Genomic DNA, 19,189 nt, shown 5'->3' on the forward strand with positions numbered 1-19,189 from the left:
CATGGTGTGCAGGATTTCCCCAAAAGAATAATCCTCAGGCGGAGAGGCTGAAGGTATAGACTTTTCTGCATCAGAGTCCTCATAGGGAGGGAGAGAATATCCCTGATCAGAAGAGGAATCAGAGAAAATGGAAACCTGGTCAGAGGAATCAGTCAGTATCTTGCCTAGGCCTTTTGTCAGGAAGGGGTTGGGAAACCCTGATTAAAGTAATTAGGTCTTCGGCCATTTTAAGCATCTGTTTCTTTGGCATGGATGACTGTTCTGGGGAATGCTGTAGTTTCCTTGTCTTTAATGGTGTTTTTTTACTTTGCCTTTGCTGCTGTAGTGGGCTTGATCGTAAGCTGTGAAGGTCTGAAAACACCCTCAAAAGCCGATGCCTGTTCAGTGGTTCCGGACCCATCTGAGGGAGTAGCTTCCGTAGGCCCAATACCTTGAGTTTCCACAGGCCTCGGTGTCTCCATGTGGCTGTTGGTTACGGCCTGTGGCTCTGAGGTAGCCGGCATTAGGGGCTGTGAAATCACCTCACCAAGAAACAGCAAACCGGCGACTGGCCTAGAAGAGGCTTTGTCGGTTTTGGACCTCGGATGCCTGTCCTTTTATTTGTCTTTGCGTTTTTTATAAATTCCGGACGTCTGTTGTTCCGACGGCATTATGTAATTAAACCTTTGGCCAAAATAACGTAAAGCAAAATCAAACAGACGTTTAATAGTGCATTTATTGAATCTAGCACAAAACCGACAACTGGTAACGTCGTGGTCAGGGCCTAGGCAAGGAATACAGTAAGAGTGGAAGTCCTTATGAGGTATTTGCTTCCCACAAGAAATACAATTATTAACTTTTACTGACATCAGTCTGGAGCAAGAAAAAGTTTCCCCAACGGGATACTTAGCTTTACTGAAGACTTCGGTTCTGAAACTCAATTTTGAAAATCTCAGGAGTCGGCCGACTGGCACTTGCGAACTGCTTTTGCTTTGGGCACAGCGCGGCAAATAAGACTGAAGAAAATGGAGTCTGTTGCAACTTTTATACCCCTGGCGCACTGACGTCAGGGAAGATGCGACAGCAACCGACATCGGCCCAAGACTTTGGAACTTGGGCAGACTGCGGGTCGCCTGCCAGCAGGATAACCCAAGTGTAATGACCAACAGTGAAACACGATAAACATCAAAAAATCCAGAAGGCAGCCCCCAAGCACATGGAACATGGTCCAAAGACAAACATGGTCCAAAGAAACTATCTGAAAAAGTGTTGAGGTTCTTATGAAAGGCCTTTATTGGTCAAAATATTAATATCAAGAACCATGGAAGAGCTCCCAGCTAAGGAGTACAATAAAACAAAGGCAAGTATAAATCCTGTTTAAAAAGTTCGGCAATTTACCAACAAAGCAGTGGCATTCATACAACATTAGCATCACTTATACAACTTAATCTATGACCATTTAATAGCTTATATGTATGAACTGCAAATTAAATTCTACAAAACAATGTCAACAGGATGCAACTGAGAAAAAATGCACTCTTGCTGGAAATCTAGTTAGAAGTACCCAGACAAAACCAAACATTACAGAGTGCCTGCCATCAACTTCGACAATGTAGTTCATAACATACAAAACTCTCAGAAAAAAAAAATACCAACCACACAGGAGGCTAAACACTAAAGCTAACATCTAAACACCTGACACACACTATTGTCTCCTGCCTTTGCTAATGACTTGGCCATGTTTGAAACTGAAGTAAAGGTACACAGTTGAACTTACCACTCTGTTACCCATTCTGTTGAGCATAATTTCCTCACGGTTTAATATCTCCAAGTCTTTTGTGTTTCTAATACCATAAGAATGGACCTAATTCCTAAGTCAGGGTATGACTAAAGTTGATGAAACAAGTATTATTTCACTCTAGTTAGCTAAAAGTGTTCTTTGCAGCACCAGCAATGTGCTCAAAATGAATCTTCCTGTAATTAATCTTGAGTTGCATGTATTTGTTAGCTTATCTAAATATTTTTTTTTTTAAACCCATTGCTCATACTACTCTTGGAACTCTCTGGTTATCTATCTTCTATACTGCTTTTGTTTCTGCCTGCAAATCTAGACATTTTATGACTGTATGCAAGTGAAACACTCATCACTACGTGTAGCAAATTCAATGACCAATGCAACTTTTTTTCTTTTTCCATGCACTACTACATCTGTTTTTCTCGCATCTAGTTTTTAAATTGTTGGTAATGGATGATCTTACGTGATGTACATGTCATCATTCGTTAATGTTTTGTGGTTCATGTTTCCAATGCTTCTCAACTACTTCTATATTGTAGAGTACACAATCAGCAATGCAGTAATCTTCTGCCTTTCAGCGTACAGGCCCTCTGCCATTGGTATTGCACCAGACAACAAGGCATGCAAAGTACAGTTTTGTACCTACCATAAATGTAGATGTCCGATAGATATGCAACTGCAGTCCTTACATATGGGGTTGTCCTGCCTCAGGCAGCCCTTTGGTCAGCCGGATTCCAAAGTCTGGGTCCGGCGTCGGCTGATGTCACCTCTTCCCCGACGTCAGAGCGGCTGGGGTATAAAAGCATCAGCCGATGCCATCTTCCTCAGTGTTTCTTGCCCCAGATGCCAGGTGCCCTCCAAGGAAGGCTAAATTTAGAAACTGGATAAAAAATTCCAGACATGCACAACAGTAATAAACAGATACACCATAACAGATATCCCCAGCTAAGTTGTATAAGGGGGAGTGGACCCAAAAGGAGAAGATACAGAGGGGTAGGAGGGAGGGAAAATCTGACTGCAGTTGCATATCTATCGGACATCTACATTTATGGTAGGTACAAAACTGTACTATGTCCTTCAAGAATGCAACTGCAGTCCTTACATATGGGTTGATTACCATAGTCATGCTGGGGGTGTTAGGCTCTAAGATAAAGATGGTGTAGCTAAAATGCCCTGCAGGACTGCCGAAGCAAAGCCTGCTCGGGATCTGGAATATAAAGGCAGGTTGTAGTGTTTGGAAAATGTATGCACGGAGCTCCATGTAGCAGCTTCTAGAATGTCCTTTGTAGCCACCCCTCTTAGAAAGGCTGTGGAGGTGGCTATAGCTCTGGTGGAGTGTGGCCTGATATTGGCTGGCACACCTTTTCCATGGAAAGAATAACAGAATCTGATGCAGTGTCCAATCCATTTTGAAATTGTTTGGAAATTGCCTTTACTTGCACTCCAGCAGCGTAAGCTACAAATAGCTGGTCAGACTTTCTGTTTGCCTTTGTTCTGTCCAAGTAGTAGCGCAGTTGTCTGTGTATGTCCAAAGTGTGCAGCAGCTTTTCTCCTTTATTTTGAGGATTGGGGAAGAAGGTAGGCAGGTGAATTGCTTGATTTAGAGACACCCTGGGTATCACTTTTGGCATGAATGAAGGATTGGTTCTTAAAGAAACTCTGTCCTGATGAAAAATGAGAAATGGAGGTACTGCCATGAGGGCCTGTATCTCCGAAACTCTTCTTGCTGAGGTAATTGCCAACAGGAAAACTGTTTTCCAGGAGAGGAATTGCAATTCTGAAGATGCTGCTGGCTCAAAAGGAGGAAGAGTTAATTTTTCCAACACGAAGTTGAGGTCCCATGCAGGCACTGGTGGTTTTCTGGGAGGTTTGATATTCTTTATCCCTCTTAGATACTGTCTTAGCAAAGGATGTGAAAACACAGGTGGATCACTGTTGTAGTTTGCTGAAATTGCTGAAGCGTGCATCTTTATGGAAGAATATGAAAGTCCATTATGTAGCATTTCTGCCAAGTATTCTAGTATCTGTGGGATGCTCATCACTGATGCATCCTGGCCCTTGTTGGCATTCCAGATGTTGAATCTCTTCCATTTGGCTGAATAAGTTTTTCTGGTGGAAGGTCTGCGTGCTTCCAGTAAGATCTGTTGAACTGCCTTGGAGAGAGAGAGATATGGGGAGAAGTTATGGAACCCTCCAAGCTGCCAGCTGCAGAGTTTGCAGGTTGGGATGAACCGTGCTGTAATTGTGCTGAGTCAAAAGCAGAGGCCATTGAGGCAGGGGCCACGGCTTGGTGCAAGTTATGCTCCTTAGTAAAGGATACCAGTGCTGTCTTGGCCAGTCTGGAGCTATCAAAATGCCTTTCGGTTGTTCTGCTTTGATCTTCATTAACACCTTGGTCATTAATGGTAGAGGTGGGAATGCATAGATTGTTAGAGAGTTCCAGCTGAAGGAGAGAGCATACATTCTCCAGGCTTGAGGATGGTGTGTCCTCAAGCAGAACTTCTTCAGATGATGATTGAGGTGTGAGGCAAAGAGATCTATGTCCGGCCTCCCCCATGCCGGAGTTATTTGTGAAAAAATGTTTGGATGCAACATCCATTTGTGCGGGTCCAAAATGTTTCTGCTTAGACTGTCCGCCAGAACATTGTCCTTGCCTGGAACAAACTGGGATTGCAACTGTATGTTCAGTTTCAAGAACTTTTCCCAAAGAGTCATTGTTAGTCTGCAGAGGGGGTAAGAATGAGTACCTCCCAGTTTGTTTATGTACCACATAACAGTGGTGTTGTCTGTCTATTAGCAGATGACCTTGTTGAAGAAATTTTCCGAAGGCCTCGATTGCATGAATGACTGCCAACATCTCTTTTTGACTGATGTGTAGATGCACTTCCCGGGGAGCCCCTTGCCCTTGAATGCATCTGCCCTCCATGTGCGCCCCCCATCCATGATCTGAGGCGTCTGTTGTAATGGTTTGGCTTGTTTGAGGTTTGTTGAAAGACATGCCTTTGTTTAGCTGGCTTGCTTGTGCCCACCACAAAAATTCCTTTTGTAGACATGGAATGAGTGGGATAATTGCTTCTAAGTTGTGGCTGTGTTGAGACCATACACATTTTAGGTACCATTGTAGTTTTCTCATGTGTAGCCTTGCCAGTGGAATCAGTAGAATGCAAGATGCCATGTAACCCAGGGCCTGCAGGATTTTCTTTGCAGTCATCTGGGTGAGTTTTGCTAGGCTTTTGAAGTAATCTGGTAATTGTTTTTGCTTCCCTTCTGTGAGGAAAGCCACTTGTAATTTTGTGTCCAGTTTGGCTCCTAGAAAAATTATTTGTTGGGATGGCAGTAGTCTTGATTTTTGAATGTATCCCAAAGCCTGTAGTAAGTGAATGACATAATTCAAGTTTTTTGTCAAGGCTTGCTTGCTGTCCGCTTGTATAAGGCAGTCGTCCAGGTAAGGGTATATTTGTATTCCCTGGAGTCTGCAGTGTGCAACTACTGATGCCAGGCATTTCGTGAATACTCTGGGTGCAGTAGATAAGCCAAAAGGCAATGCTGAGAATTGATAATGCTCTGGCCCTGCAAGAAATCTGAGGTATCTTCTGCAACTGTGTCTGATTGGGACATGCAGGTATGCCTCCTTGAGGTCCAGTGTAACCAGCCAAGACCCCTTGCCCAGCATGGGAAGAAGTTGCTGTAGAGTCAGCATTTTGAATTTTGGCACAATGAGAAAAGTGTTTAGAGCGGACAAGTCCAGTATAGGTCTCCATTGCTTTTCTTTGAACAAGGAACAGTCTTGAGTAGAATCCCTGGCCTTGTTCCTGAGGAGGGACTTTTTCTATTGCTTTGATTTGTAGCAGCTTTGAAACTTGTACGAGTGCCTCTGCCCTTTGATTTTGTGGCAGATTTGGCATGCCTTGTCTTGTTGGTAAAGTATGGAAGTGGAACCTGTAACCTTGGTCTATTATCTCCAGAATCCATTTGTCCTTTGTTAAAACGTGCCAATTTTTTGAAAATAAGGATAATTTTCCGCCTAAAGGTGCTTCTCTTTCAGCCTTGGTCAGCGGTGTGAAAGTCAAGTCTTCTCTGATTAGTCGGTTGCCATTGGCGCCCCCTGTAAGAGCCTCGGTATTGCCCTCTCCCTCGGGCATGCCTGTTTTTTCCCCTTTGGAACTTGTCAGTGTCTGGAAAGGACCAATTCTTTCGAAGGCCAATTCCTGCTGAACCTTGGTGGCTGAACCTGGAGGAAATCTTTGACTGTTTGCACTGATTTAGCCTTTTCCTCAATTGATTTCAACACATCCTGAGCATTAGCACCAAATAGCTTGTGTTTTTCCAGAGGTGCATCTAGAAGCTTTACTTTAACATGATCTGGCAATGCCTGTTCTTTCAACCAAGCATGTCTACGTATGACGGCCCCTGTCATTGCTGCCCTACATGAAGCTTCCAATGCATCATAACCACACTGAAGAAAATGATTGCTAACCTGCTGTGTATTATGAACCAAATCCTGCAAGGCCTTTCTATCTTAAGGCTCAGGAGAGGCTAACTTTTTCTGCAAATCATCCATCAAGAAATCCTGATACTGAAACATATGAAAAAGGCAATTAAGGGCCCTCATGGCAAGGGTGGTTGAGGTAGAAACCTTTTTGCCCCACCTCTCCAGGGACCTGGATTCCCTGTCTGCGGGCAAAGGATTTTTGGCCGTGGAAGTGGCCACTCCTTTGGGCCCCTGGGAAATAGTTTCTAGGTAAACAGAATGGGCCTTAAAAAGATGTTTATGAGTCTCAGGAACCCTGTAGTATCTGTCTGGTTTGACAGGAGCAGGAGGGAGAGAATCTGGAGAAGCACTTGATTCTGAGTACACATCATCCAGTACATCTAACACTGGTGGGATAGCTAAAGGCCTGTGCTGGGGAAGCTTAAGGAAAGTACGAAGCAGTTTCCTGGAGTCGGAGAATTCCTGGCCCTGCCACTGAAAATGCTCTCTCATGGAGTGGAGAATTTCCCCGAAAAAAATATCCTCAGGAGGAGAGGCAGAAGGAATAGATTCCTCAGCAGCAGAATCCTCGTAGGCCTGGAAAGACTCTTCCTGGGAATCTGAATGGTCTGAGTCACCAGAGGCTTCATCTGAGGAAGGGGTATCTGTCTGCTCAACCCTAGGTCTTTTGTCTGAAGGCAGCTGAGAACCTCTGTCAGGATGAGCCTGGGAGCCCCTGATTAAGGAAATTAGATCTGCAGCTAAAGTCATTATCTGTTTATCAGAAGTGGGACCCTGAGGAAAAAGATTTAGGAGGGTGAGACTTAGCCTGGCTGGCAGCCTTGGCACGTGTGTAGGCCTTGATGGACATAGACACCAGAGGCCTAGCTGCCCCACGTGGAGTAACTTTGTCCACCGGTATTGGTCTCAGGCAAATCTTGGGCTTCGGTTTCTGGAGAAAAATCAACAACCGGCACCGGGGTAGACTCCGGGGCCGAAGAGAACGATAAAGCGGTGTCGTCGGTCTGGAGCGGTGGAATTACCGCCTCAGAAGAGACCGATGCACTCACGGTAGGTTTTGGCGTGGTGTCGGAGGAAGTCGCGGGCAGAGGGTGTCGGTCCCGGTCCTTCCGTTTTTTGGAAATGTGCTGTCGGTTGTTCCGACGGCATGATATAGGAGTACTTTTCGCCAAAAAAGTCTTCAGCAAATTCTGCCTGGCGCCTGAGTGTGCGCTTATTGAAGCAAGCACAGGCAGCACAGGCCGAGACGTCGTGGTCTGGGCCAAGGCAGGGAAGGCAGTAAGAATGGAAGTCCTTATGAGGTATTTGTTTACCACAAAACAAACAGTTATTAACTTTTGCAGTTTTATCTGACATCGGCTGAGGCAAGAAAAGGTTCCCCAACGGGGTACTTAGCTTTCTGATGACTTTGGTTACTGAAAACACAGGAGCTGGCCGACCGGCACTTGCGAACTGCTTCTGCTTCGGGCACCGCACGGCAAGAAAGACTGGGGAAGATGGCGTCGGCTGATGCTTTTATACCCCAGCCGCTCTGACGACGGGGAAGAGGCGACATCAGCCGATGCCGGACCCAGACTTTGGAATCCGGCCGACCGAAGGGTTGCCTGAGGCAGGACAACCCCATATGTAAGGACTGCAGTTGCATTCTTGAAGGACATCTGCTTTCAAACCTTTTTTTTTTTTTATACAGAACTTGTGTGAGTGTTTCTCTGACACCACATGCTCAATGGACTTTGTAAAACAGCATGCAACATTGTCCACTATCCTGTGCTGCTATTAAGCTTTCATCCTTTTGTTTCAACTCACCTCCCCTTAACCATTCTTACGTCAAATCTTGATCAAAATGAAGTTGTTCCAGATTTCTACACTTGCCACTACATTTATGGCTTTTCCATATTTATTCTCATTTGGTCCTTCCTGTTTTTTTTTTTTTTTTTTTTTTTTGGCACATTCAGTTGCTGTCTGATTATTGTGTACTTTTGGTTTGATATCCATTCCAGCTTGCTACCTGAATGCTTTTGCTAAACAAAGTATAATTGTCACCTTAGACGTCCTCTCTTCATGCTGTAGTGTACAAGTATTTGATGAAGTCCAGCAGATATGTATGCAGTCCCGACAGCTGAGGTTCTATGCATGTTATCGGTTTCAAGGAGGCCCATACCTCCTTCAGAGCATGGAACATATAATCTTGATATCCACTGATTTTTTTATTTGATAAGCGTGAAACATTTTTGTTTTTCTGACCAACTGATGCAATATCTTTTGGGGCCAGTCAGTCTCACCAAAACAGAGTTAAAACAGGAAGAGCACATCAGTTTACAGGTTGGGATTTATTCCTAGATATTAAGACTGTTTTCAATATCAGTTTTAGTATTTCGAGTTTCAAATATGTTCAGATTTTATTGCTGATCCTTCAATTCCTTCTTGCTCAAGTTCTTTTATATTACATTCCTGTCCCACATTGAAATTTTCTTGGCACAGCAACTTTCCCGCTTCAAACACTGCTTTTGCATACCAAATGTTCTTGCATCTGAGAAAGCTTCAGCCATTTGCAGCTGTGCTTTCAACTCCATCTGATGAGCTATACAGTTTTAAGTCATCCACAAAAAGTAGAGAAATCAAACTAATAAACTCTTCACTATATGACATTAGTGTTTGTGACTTAACTTACTATCTGTGCAGTGTTCTCTCTCTCTCCTTCTCTAGTTTCAGCTCCATCTGCTAACCCTGCTACCACAGGAGTCAAAAAGGACAGTTTTGTACCTACCATAAATGTAGATGTCCGATAGATATGCAACTGCAGTCATAACATATGGGTTGTCCTGCCTCAGGCAGCCCTCGGTCGGCCGGATTCCAAAGTCTGGGTCCGACGTCGGCTGATGTCGCATTTCTCTCCGACGTCAGAGCGGATGGAGTACATAAGCATCAGCAGACACCATTTTCTTCAGTGTTTCTTGCCCCAGATGCCAGGTGCCCTCCAAGGAAGGCTGTAATCAAATTGGAAGACAAAAACAGGATTCCAGACAAATAAATGAGCAATAAACAGATGCACCATAACAGATATCCCCAGCTAAGAGGAACAGGGGATAGGAGTGGACCCTATGCATAGAGGGGTATGGAGGGAGGGAAAATCCGACTGCAGTTGCATATCTATCGGACATCTACATTTATGGTAGGTACAAAACTGTACTATGTCCGTCAAGAATGCAACTGCAGTCATAACATATGGGTAGAATACCATAGCTTAGCTGGGGGAGGAGGAATGCTCTAGGAAAAAGATGGTGTGGCAATCAAACCCTGCAGGACTGCTGAAGCAAAGCCTGCTCTGGATCTGGAGTATAGAGGGAGATTGTAGTGTTTGGAGAATGTATGCATGGAGCTCCATGTAGCAGCTTCTAGAATGTCCTTAGTAGGCACCCCTCTTAAGAATGCTGTAGAGGTGGCTGTAGCTCTGGTGGAATGTGGTCTGACATTGGCTGGAACAGTCTTTCCATGAAAGGAATAACAGAAACTGATGCAATGTCCAATCCATTTTGAAATAGTCTGTTTTGAAATTGCTTTTCCTTGGACTGCAGGGGCGTAAGCTACAAAAAGTTGTTCAGACTTCCTACTGGTCTTGGTTCTGTCCAGGTAGTATCGAAGTTGTCTGTGAATGTCCAAGGTATGTAACAGTCTTTCCCCTTATTCTCAGGATTGGGAAGAAAGCAGGCAGATGAATAGCTTGATTTAAAGAAACCCTAGATACCACCTTTGGCATAAAAGTAGGGTTGGTCCTTAATGAAACCCTGTCTCTGTGGAAAATTATGAACGGTGGTATTGCCATTAGGGCCTGTAGTTCGAAACCCTTCTTGCTGAGGTAATTGCCAACAGGAAAGCTGTCTTCCATGAGAGAAATTGCAAGTCAACTGAAGCTGCTGGCTCAAAAGGAGGTAGAGTCAGTTTTTCTAGGACAAAATTGAGGTCCCAGGCTGGCACTGGAGCCTTTCTTGGTGGCTTAATGTTCTTGATTCCCCTGAGGAATTGCCTTAGCAAAGGATGTGAAAAGACAGGCGGATCAGTGTTATATCTAGCTGAAATAGCTGATGCATGTATCTTTATGGAAGAATATGAGAGTCCATTCTTTAGCATATCTGCCAAATATTCCAGGATGAGTGGGATGTTCAATAATGATGCATCATGTCTCTTGCTGGTATTCCAAATGCTGAATCTCTTCCATTTTGCTAAGTAAACCTTTCTGGTGGATGGTCTTTGAGCCTCTGTTAGTATCCGCTGAACTTCCTTGGAGAGAGATAGGTTGAGGTTATTCATGGGATCTCCCAGGCTGTTAGCTGCAGTGTCTGAAGGTTTGGATGCACTGTTTTGAAGTTGTGTTGAGTCAAAAGTAGAGGCCATTGGGGAAGGGCCCACTTCTTGGTGTGACATATGCTCCGTAGTAGTGGATACCAGTGTTGTCTTGGCCAGTCCGGAGCTATTAGGATCCCCTTGGGTGTCTCTGCTTTGATCTTTAGTAATACTGAGGTCATCAGTGGCAGAGGGGGGAATGCATAGATTTTTAGGAAGTTCCAGTTGAATGAGAGAGCATCTATTTTCCAAGCTTGTGGATGGTATGTCCTTGAGCAGAATTTTTGTAGATGGTTGAGGTGAGAGGCAAATAGGTCTACTTCTGGCCTGCCCCATGTCGAAGTGAGCTGTGTGAAGATCTTCGGATGTAACCTCCACTCGTGTGGATCTGTGAAATTCCTGCTTAGGCTGTTCGCCAGCACATTGTCTGCCTGGAACAAACTGGGATTGTAACTGAATGTTTAGGCTCAGTGATTTTTCCCAAAGATGCATTGTCAGTCTGCAAAGGGGGTAAGAATGGGTGCCCCCTTGCTTGTTTATACACCACATCACAGTGGTGTTGTCTGTCCGTATCAGTAAATGGCCTTGCTGAAGTTGGTGTTGAAAGGCCTCAATGGCATGCATTACTGCCAGCATTTCCTTTTGGTTTATATGCAGATGTGTTTCCTTTGGAGACCATTGCCCTTGTATAAACCTGCCTTCCATGTGCGCCCCCCATCCAAGGTCTGAGGCGTCTGTGGTCATGGTCTGTGTTATCTGTGGTTGTTTGAATGACATACCTGTGTTTGCCTGGCTTACTGAGGCCCACCATAGGAATTCCTTTTGTAGGCATGGAATGAGCGGTATGGTTGTCTCTAAGTTGTTGCTGTGCTGAGACCATAGGCTTTTTAGGTACCATTGAAGCTTTCTCATGTGTAGTCTTGCTAATGGAACTAGGAGAATGCAAGATGCCATGTAACCCAGGGCCTGTAGGAATCTCCTTGCAGTCATCTGGGTAAGTTTTGCCAAACCTTTGAAATAATGAGTTAACTTCTCTTGCTTGTCTTCTGTTAGGTAAGCCATTTGAGAGGCTGTGTCTAATTTGGCTCCTAAGAAGATTATTTGCTGGGATGGCTGAAGTCTTGACTTTTGGAAGTTGACTGTGTATCCCAGAGCTTGAAGTAATCGTATGACATAGTCCAAGTTTTTTGTCAACATCAATTTGTCATCTGCTTGTATGAGGCAGTCGTCCAGGTACGGGTAAATTTGGATCCCCTGGAGCCTGCAATGAGCAAATACTGAAGCCAGGCATTTTGTGAATACTCTGGGCGCAGTAGATAAGCCAAATGGCAATGCTGAGAATTGATAATGCTCTGGCCCTGCAAGAAATCTGAGGTATCTTCTGCAGCTGTGTCTGATAGGGACATGCAGGTATGCCTCCTTGAGGTCCAGAGTAATCAGCCAAGACCCCTTGCCCAGCATGGGAAGGAGTTGCTGTAGAGTCAGCATTTTGAACTTTGGTACTATGAGAAAGGTGTTTAATGCGGACAAATCCAGTATTGGTCTCCACTGAGATTCTTTTCTTGGAACAAGGAACAGTCGAGTAAAACCCCTGGCCTTGTTCTTGTTGTGGAACTCTTTCTATTGCTTTCATCCGAGTCAGCAGAGAGATTTGCTTGATAGCCTCTGCCCTCTGGTTTTGTGGTAGGTTTGGCATGCCTTGTTTTCTTGGTAAGGTATGAAAATGGAACCTGTAACCTCGGTCTATAATGTCCAAAATCCATTTGTCCTTTGTCAATCTGTGCCAATTGTCTGTAAAAAGAGATAATTTCCCACCCAAGGGAGCTTCTATTTGTTCCCTGGTAGGCGGCAGTAGAGGAAAGTCATTGAGATTGCGGCTGTGGGGCAGGTGAAACCCCTGTGTCACTTCTTTGGTTTGCTGGCTGCCATTGTCGTCCCCTGTAAGGACCTCTGTATTGTCCTCTTCCTCGGCCACGTCTGTTTTTACCCCTTTGAAATTTTTCAGGATTAGGAAAGGACCAGTTTTTTGAAGGCCAATTCCTACTGAATCTGGGGGGTTGAACCTGGAGGAAATCTTTCACAGTCTGAACTGATTTTGCTTTTTCCTCGATGGACTTTAACACATCCTTAGCATTAGCACCAAAAAGCTTGTTCTTTTCCAAAGGTGCATCCAGAAGTTTTGCCTTTACATGATCTGGTAGGGGTTGATCTTTTAACCATGCATGTCTACGAATGACTGCCCCTGTCATAGCTGCCCTACATGAAGCTTCCAGTGCATCATATCCACACTGCAGGAAATGATTGCTTACTTGCTGAGAGTTATGTACAGCTTCCTGCAAAGACTTCCTGTCTAAAGGATCAGGAGAGGCCAATGTTTTCTGTAAATCTAACAGGAAATCCTGATATTGTAACATATGAAAAAGGCAATTCAAATCTCTCATAGATAAAGTAGTGGAGGTGTAAACCTTTTTACCCCATCTCTCTAATGACCTAGCTTCCCTGTTGGAGGGCAAAGGATTTTTGGAGGTGGAAACTGAAACACCTTTAGGTCCCTGAGAAATAGTTTCCAAATCAGCAGTATGGGCCCTGAATAAATGGGAATGTGTTTCTGGGACCCTGTAATACCTGTCTGGCTTGGCTGGAGCAGGAGGAAGAGAATCAGGGGTAACACGAGTCAGAATATAAATCATCCAAAACATCAAGCACAGGAGGAATAGCTAAGGGCCTGTGCTGGGGCTTTTTAAGGAAAGTTCGAAGGCGCTTTCTGGAATCAGAATATTCCTGGCCTTTCCACTTGAAATGTTCCCTCATGGTATGCAGAACTTCCCCAAAAGAAATATCCTCAGGAGGGGAGGCCGAGGGGATGGAATCCTCTGCATCCGAGTCCTCATAGGTCTGGAAGAGCTCTTCCTGGCCATCTGAGTGGACAGAGTCCTCAGAATATTCATCTGAAGGAATAGGGTCAGAGGGTTCAACCCGGGGCCTTTTATCAGAAGGAGGCTGGGATCCTCTCTCAGGATGTGCCTGTGAGCCTCTAATCATAGAAATTAAGTCAGCAGCCATAGTCATGATTTGTGTGTCTGGAGTAGGCTGAGGTAAGGCTTTAGCAGTAAGATGCTTGGTCTTGCTGGCGGCTGCCTTAGCCCTAGTGTAGGCCTTAATAGACATGGCCATAGGAGGCCTGGCAGCTCCACGTGCAGGAGTGACCTTATCTACAGCAATGGTCTCGGGCATTTCCTCGGTTTCGGTATCCGGAGGAAAATCAATAACTGGCGGAGTGATATCCGGAATGGGAGTCGTCGGTAATGCAGTGTCTTCGGTTTGGAGCGGTGGAATAACCGCCTCAGGGGGAACCAGAGCACTTGCGGTAGGTTTTGGCGTGGAGTCGGTGGTAGACGCAGGCCGAGGATGTCGGTCCCGGTCTTTTCGCTTCTTGGGAGTTTGCGATGTCGGAAGTTCCGACGGCATTGTATAAGCAAATTTTTCGCTGAAAAAATCTTCAGCGAACTCCGCCCGGCGCCTGAGAGTGCGCTTGTTGAAGCGAGCACAGGCTACACAGGCCGAGACGTCGTGGTCTGGGCCAAGGCAAGGAAGACAGTAAGAGTGGAAATCCTTATGAGGTATTTGTTTACCACAAGAAAGACAATTGTTAACTTTTTCAGTAATTTCTGACATCGGCTGAGGCAAGAAAAGGTCCCCAACGGGGTACTTAGCTTTTTTGATGACTTCGGAATCGAAGAATACAGGAGCTGACCGACCGGCACTTGCGAACTGCTTCTGCTTCGGGCACCGTGCGGCAAGAAAGACTGAAGAAAATGGCGTCGGCTGATGCTCATGTACTCCAGCCGCTCTGACGTCGGAGAGAAATGCGACATCAGCCGACGTCGGACCCAGACTTTGGAATACAGCCGACCGAGGGCTGCCTGAGGCAGGACAACCCATATGTTATGACTGCAGTTGCATTCTTGAAGGACATCCATGACTCCACTTCTTCCTTCTCCAAAACAGAAAAACTCTGTAGTCAATTTTCCCATCTCCATTTTTAAGTATTTCTGAAGATCAATTATGCACTCTTCCCACAGTAACATCTCTGGTAAACCTAGCAGTTCAGAGCACTAGACAATACACACAACTCCATAGTTTGTCTACAACCATGTACATATTTAAATTCTCTCTTTCTTACAAACTGAGCATTCAACCACATTATATTTATGAACAAATGTGAGAAAAAAGTCAGTCATACTCACAGTCACCGTATTACACACATGAAAAATGATCGCCAGGAGGATTTGTAACTCTCATGGCATGATTCTACAAACACCTGCTGTAATCCCAAAAAGCAGGCATGAAAGCACATCCTTATACAACCACTCAGCAGGCCCAATTAAAACACAAGAAGTTTCATAAAGAAAAGATAAAACAGTCTCTTCAGAAATATGGCAAATGTAGCTACATTTGGACCTTTCTCATGGGGTCTATATTATATGTTTCAAGAGACTTTTCTTCGACCATATAATCGACCTAAAGAGCGAACGCTCTAAAGTGTGAACAGCCACGTCTGCAAATTTCTTCCTCGGGGAAAACATTCACAGGGCCATACACAAACTTCAAAACCCTAATCAAGTGGGGGGGGGGGGCTGTACCCCCCCCAACTAAATATACCAACTCAAACATCGTTCTACGTTGGGGAAAAGAGAAATTCCCGATAACAGCCAACTGAACCCCCCCCCCCCCCGAGGAAAAAATTTGCAGACGTAGCCGTTCGCTCTTTAGGTGTCAAATATATGTTCGAAGAAAAGTCTCTTCGAGCATACAATATAGACCCTTCTCATGATGTGCCACCTGATTAACTGGCAAGTAACAGGTCAAAATGTGTTTAAACCCATTTAAAAGGGATAGTTCTGCGTAAAGGGCATCTAATAAAGAAGAATCCACAAGGAACAGGTATGTACAAACTGATGGAAGAAGCAAGAAAAGCTTAAATGAGTTCCAAGTGCATGTGTTTAACAGACTGCACTAACTAACCATGATACAAGTAGTTCCCAAGTAAACTGCTAGTTAGAAAACTGTCCATACAATGCAAGCACAGGACAACCTCACACTGCCAATAACATCAAAATAATTGCACAATTTCTAGATTAAATGGTACCAGGGAACCTCGTCAGGACATTGGACAGGTCCATTTTTAGTTTGATAGGGATCATCCACACTTAAGAAAAACGGGGCTAGATGTTGCACTAAAACATTATTTGATATTATCAGGCCAGGCATAATTCTGCTGAAGTAATATCTGAAGTAGTTTGTGCATTTAACCTCCATAAAGTAAAGACTTGCAAATAATGGGCAATTATAAATTACCAACTGTGTCCAAACTATCTTTGACTTTACTACATATGTAGAGAGGGACACAGACATGTATGTATACACACATACACGTTTATAGTTTTTGTTTTAGAACTGTCATGTGATTCAGTGGCAGAGTCCAAAAAGTTATCCTAATTTCAACTACAAGAAGTGGAAGTCATATACTCTTCTTTTTGTTAAATGTGATTCGATAATGTTCTTTTTAGGTTAAATAAAAAATAAAATACGCACCATGATCACTGTACCGCCTCTGCTTCTGGGTAGAAGAAATACTTCTTTGCACTTTGTGGTGTGGTGATTGTCCAGTGCTGTTATTAAGGTCACTGCTTGGCCTGACTTTAGCTAAGGAAAGATTGCTGCTGGAGCTGGAATCGCTTGTATCCAACTGACAAACACAGAATGATTATTGTTAGAAAAGTCAAACAAAAATGTTAAAAACAATATTTGAAACAGAGGAACACTACAGATCAGCTGAGTCTTTGAACATACAGGTGTGACACTATTACACCAAATGAAAGCAGGAGTAACATACAGGAATTTTACATGTGAACAAGACAAACTGTTTTTTTCAGCCAAGACCTGTGCCAATGCCGCAGAGAATATTGCTCATTTTCTTTTGTTGACTGAGATAGGCATGATTTATTTTCACAATATATGTTCATGGAAGACGAAGTGGGAGTTATACCAACTAGTAGATATTTGGCCATCATACTAGGGCACTCCTTTACTCGCTTCAATTGTCACAGGATCTTACATTCACTTGAGTTGCTAACTAACCAGGGTAGGTAAATGGGACCCCTATTTATAATATGAAGGATGGCACTTCATGAGTGTAGCAACCCCCCCCCCCATATGCTGCTCTACGATGTTTATACTGGCAACTGAATTAAAGCACTTGGTGTGGGAAATATAACCCAGAGCCTTCTGAGCTGCCAAGCATCAAAGATGACTGTGCTACTTATTGAGCCCGACAGATTCAACAAAGCAGAATTCAGAAACAGCATTAAACTGATATCAAAGGCTACAGCAAATCTAAAACACAGTAAGAGTAGTCAGTAATCAATAGCGTTAAAGCAGTTGCACATCTGTAATATATTAGCCAATGGGCAAATGTGGACTACGACTGCAATATATAGCAACATCTTACAAGATAAACATATCCTAAGCCATTAAACAATATAAAGTTTTAAGGGAACTCTGATTAAGTAGTTACACAAAGTAAACAAATGCAATAAATCAAATATATGGTTTTGTACAGTTCTAAGCTGGAAACTAGTGACAAGCTACATAAAGGCATAAAGTGTATACTACTGATATGAGCAGTGGGCCATAATTACTAGTACCAATAGTATGTACTAGAAGTAGAATACAGGACAAAAAAAGATGCAGTAGTTTACAAGCAGAGTATGGTATATACCTTAACATACGCAAATACCTACGTTCTAGAATCTGAGTAATGGAGACTAGTAATTCACCCACAGTGTTTATTCATTTACAGATCATTCTAACATCTACAAGTGGATCAGACAGGAAGAAATTAAAATAACCTGCAGTTAAAAAGTGTTTCAAGTACAGCCACTATAAGCTCTATCATGGTAAGGCAATTTAACTGGAAGCTCTGGATTCAGAAATGTTATTCATTTTTTATGAGTAAAACAGCAGAGAGGATTAATAAGGCAAACTACCACATTTTTACATTTTGCTTGAGGAGATGCCTTGAAAGTATTCAATATCTGCTGCAAGCTGCAACTTAGCTTACTAGATGCGCAGCACTCAAGTGCAAACAGTGAACAGCAATACCAAAGACTAAAATTTGTTCCAATGCTAAATGCATTATTTCTAGTGTGCGTCACTTCATTCACCATCTCCTACAGCATAAGGAGCTGCACCCCTATAGCCCTGTTACTTATACACAAGTAATCCAAGATCTCTGTACCACAGATACAGACCGAGGTAGCTTTAAAAAGTGGTTACCTCATTGAAGTGTACTCAGAAGGTTCTGAACAATCACTTGTACAAGTGTATAGACTCAGCTGCTCCAGAAAGAATCAAAGCCAGAGCCCAAAGGTATTAAAAAAAAAAAAAAAAAAAAAAAAAAAAAGCTGCCCTGGTGGACAGGATCAAACAACTTTACAATGCAAAAAGTTGCTGTTTGAGAAAACTAAGGCGAGGCCCTAACAATGGAAAAGCACTCAGCCTCAACAAGCAAACAACATGTCAAACCCTCTAAGGGTAACTGAGAAAAACTCAGCAATCTCAACCAACGATAATCATAAGGCCTTTTACAGGTACGTACATAGCTTAAAAGGCAGGACTCAAGCATGTGCCGAACTAGTGACCATCTATCACACACATTGATCCCACAGAGATAGCAAACCTGCAAGCAGACATTTTGATGAAAATGTCACTCCATTAACCCCTCCAAACTTATCACAAACCATGCCCCCAACTCCCCCCTCACCCTACTTAAGTGAAGAGCAGGTCATAAAAACCTTGTGCAAGGCAAAAAAAAAAAAAAAAAAAAACACTGCCTCTATGGGACCAGATGTCTAGCATCTCAGGCTAACTTCTAAAACTAAAATATGAACTAGCATCATCATTAAGTACCCTTTTCAATCACAGCCTAACCACTGTCTCTGCCTGTGTAATAGAGAAAAGCAAAGCACAGTTGTGTACACTTACAATAATTGTAGATGTCTTGAGTGTATTCACTGTTGCAGTCATCACATTTGGGTTATCTGTTTGCAGTAGCCCTCAGTCAGCCTGATTAACACAGTCTTGCGTCCTGCGTCGGTTGCTGTCTGTTCTTCCGTGACGTCAGGGGTATAAAACATGCAGCAGATGTCATTAAATTAGTTTTTCTTGCCCAAGATGTCAGGTGCCCCCCTTAATGGGAAGCAATTAAATCTATAAATATACAAGGTTATACCTCCAGCAAAAAAGCAAATAAACCAAAAAGCTAAAGCATAGTAAAGGAGAGTAGAGGTATAGCCAAAATAAGTCAGGGGGCTGGAGGGAGGGTAATCAGGACTGCAACAGTGAATACACTCAAACATCTACATTTATGGTAAGTGTACACAACTGTACTATGTTCTTTGTGTTTCACTGTTGCAGTCATCACATTTGGGTAGATTCCCAAAGCTCAGGATGGGAGGAGGAATTTAGACAGCATTAGGACCAGCTATAAGGCCCTGCAAGACTGCAGTACCAAAGCCAGC

At 43.6% G+C, this 19,189-nt stretch overlaps 1 protein-coding gene across 1 annotated transcript in view; it reads right to left on the reverse strand.

The window, feature by feature from the left end:
* The window catches only part of MARK3 (microtubule affinity regulating kinase 3), a gene marked incomplete in the record, with an annotated part of 2,430,063 nt that overhangs the window by 468,515 nt on the left and 1,942,359 nt on the right, over positions 1-19,189 (reverse strand). Inside the window, 1 exon segment of the mRNA XM_044074521.1 lies at positions 16,203-16,356. Coding sequence (XP_043930456.1) covers positions 16,203-16,356 — 154 coding nt within the window.

This window comes from Protopterus annectens, chromosome 6.part0 (genome assembly GCF_019279795.1).
Source record: "Protopterus annectens isolate FY-2018-M chromosome 6.part0, PAN1.0, whole genome shotgun sequence".
Taxonomy (NCBI): Eukaryota; Metazoa; Chordata; order Ceratodontiformes; family Protopteridae; genus Protopterus; species Protopterus annectens.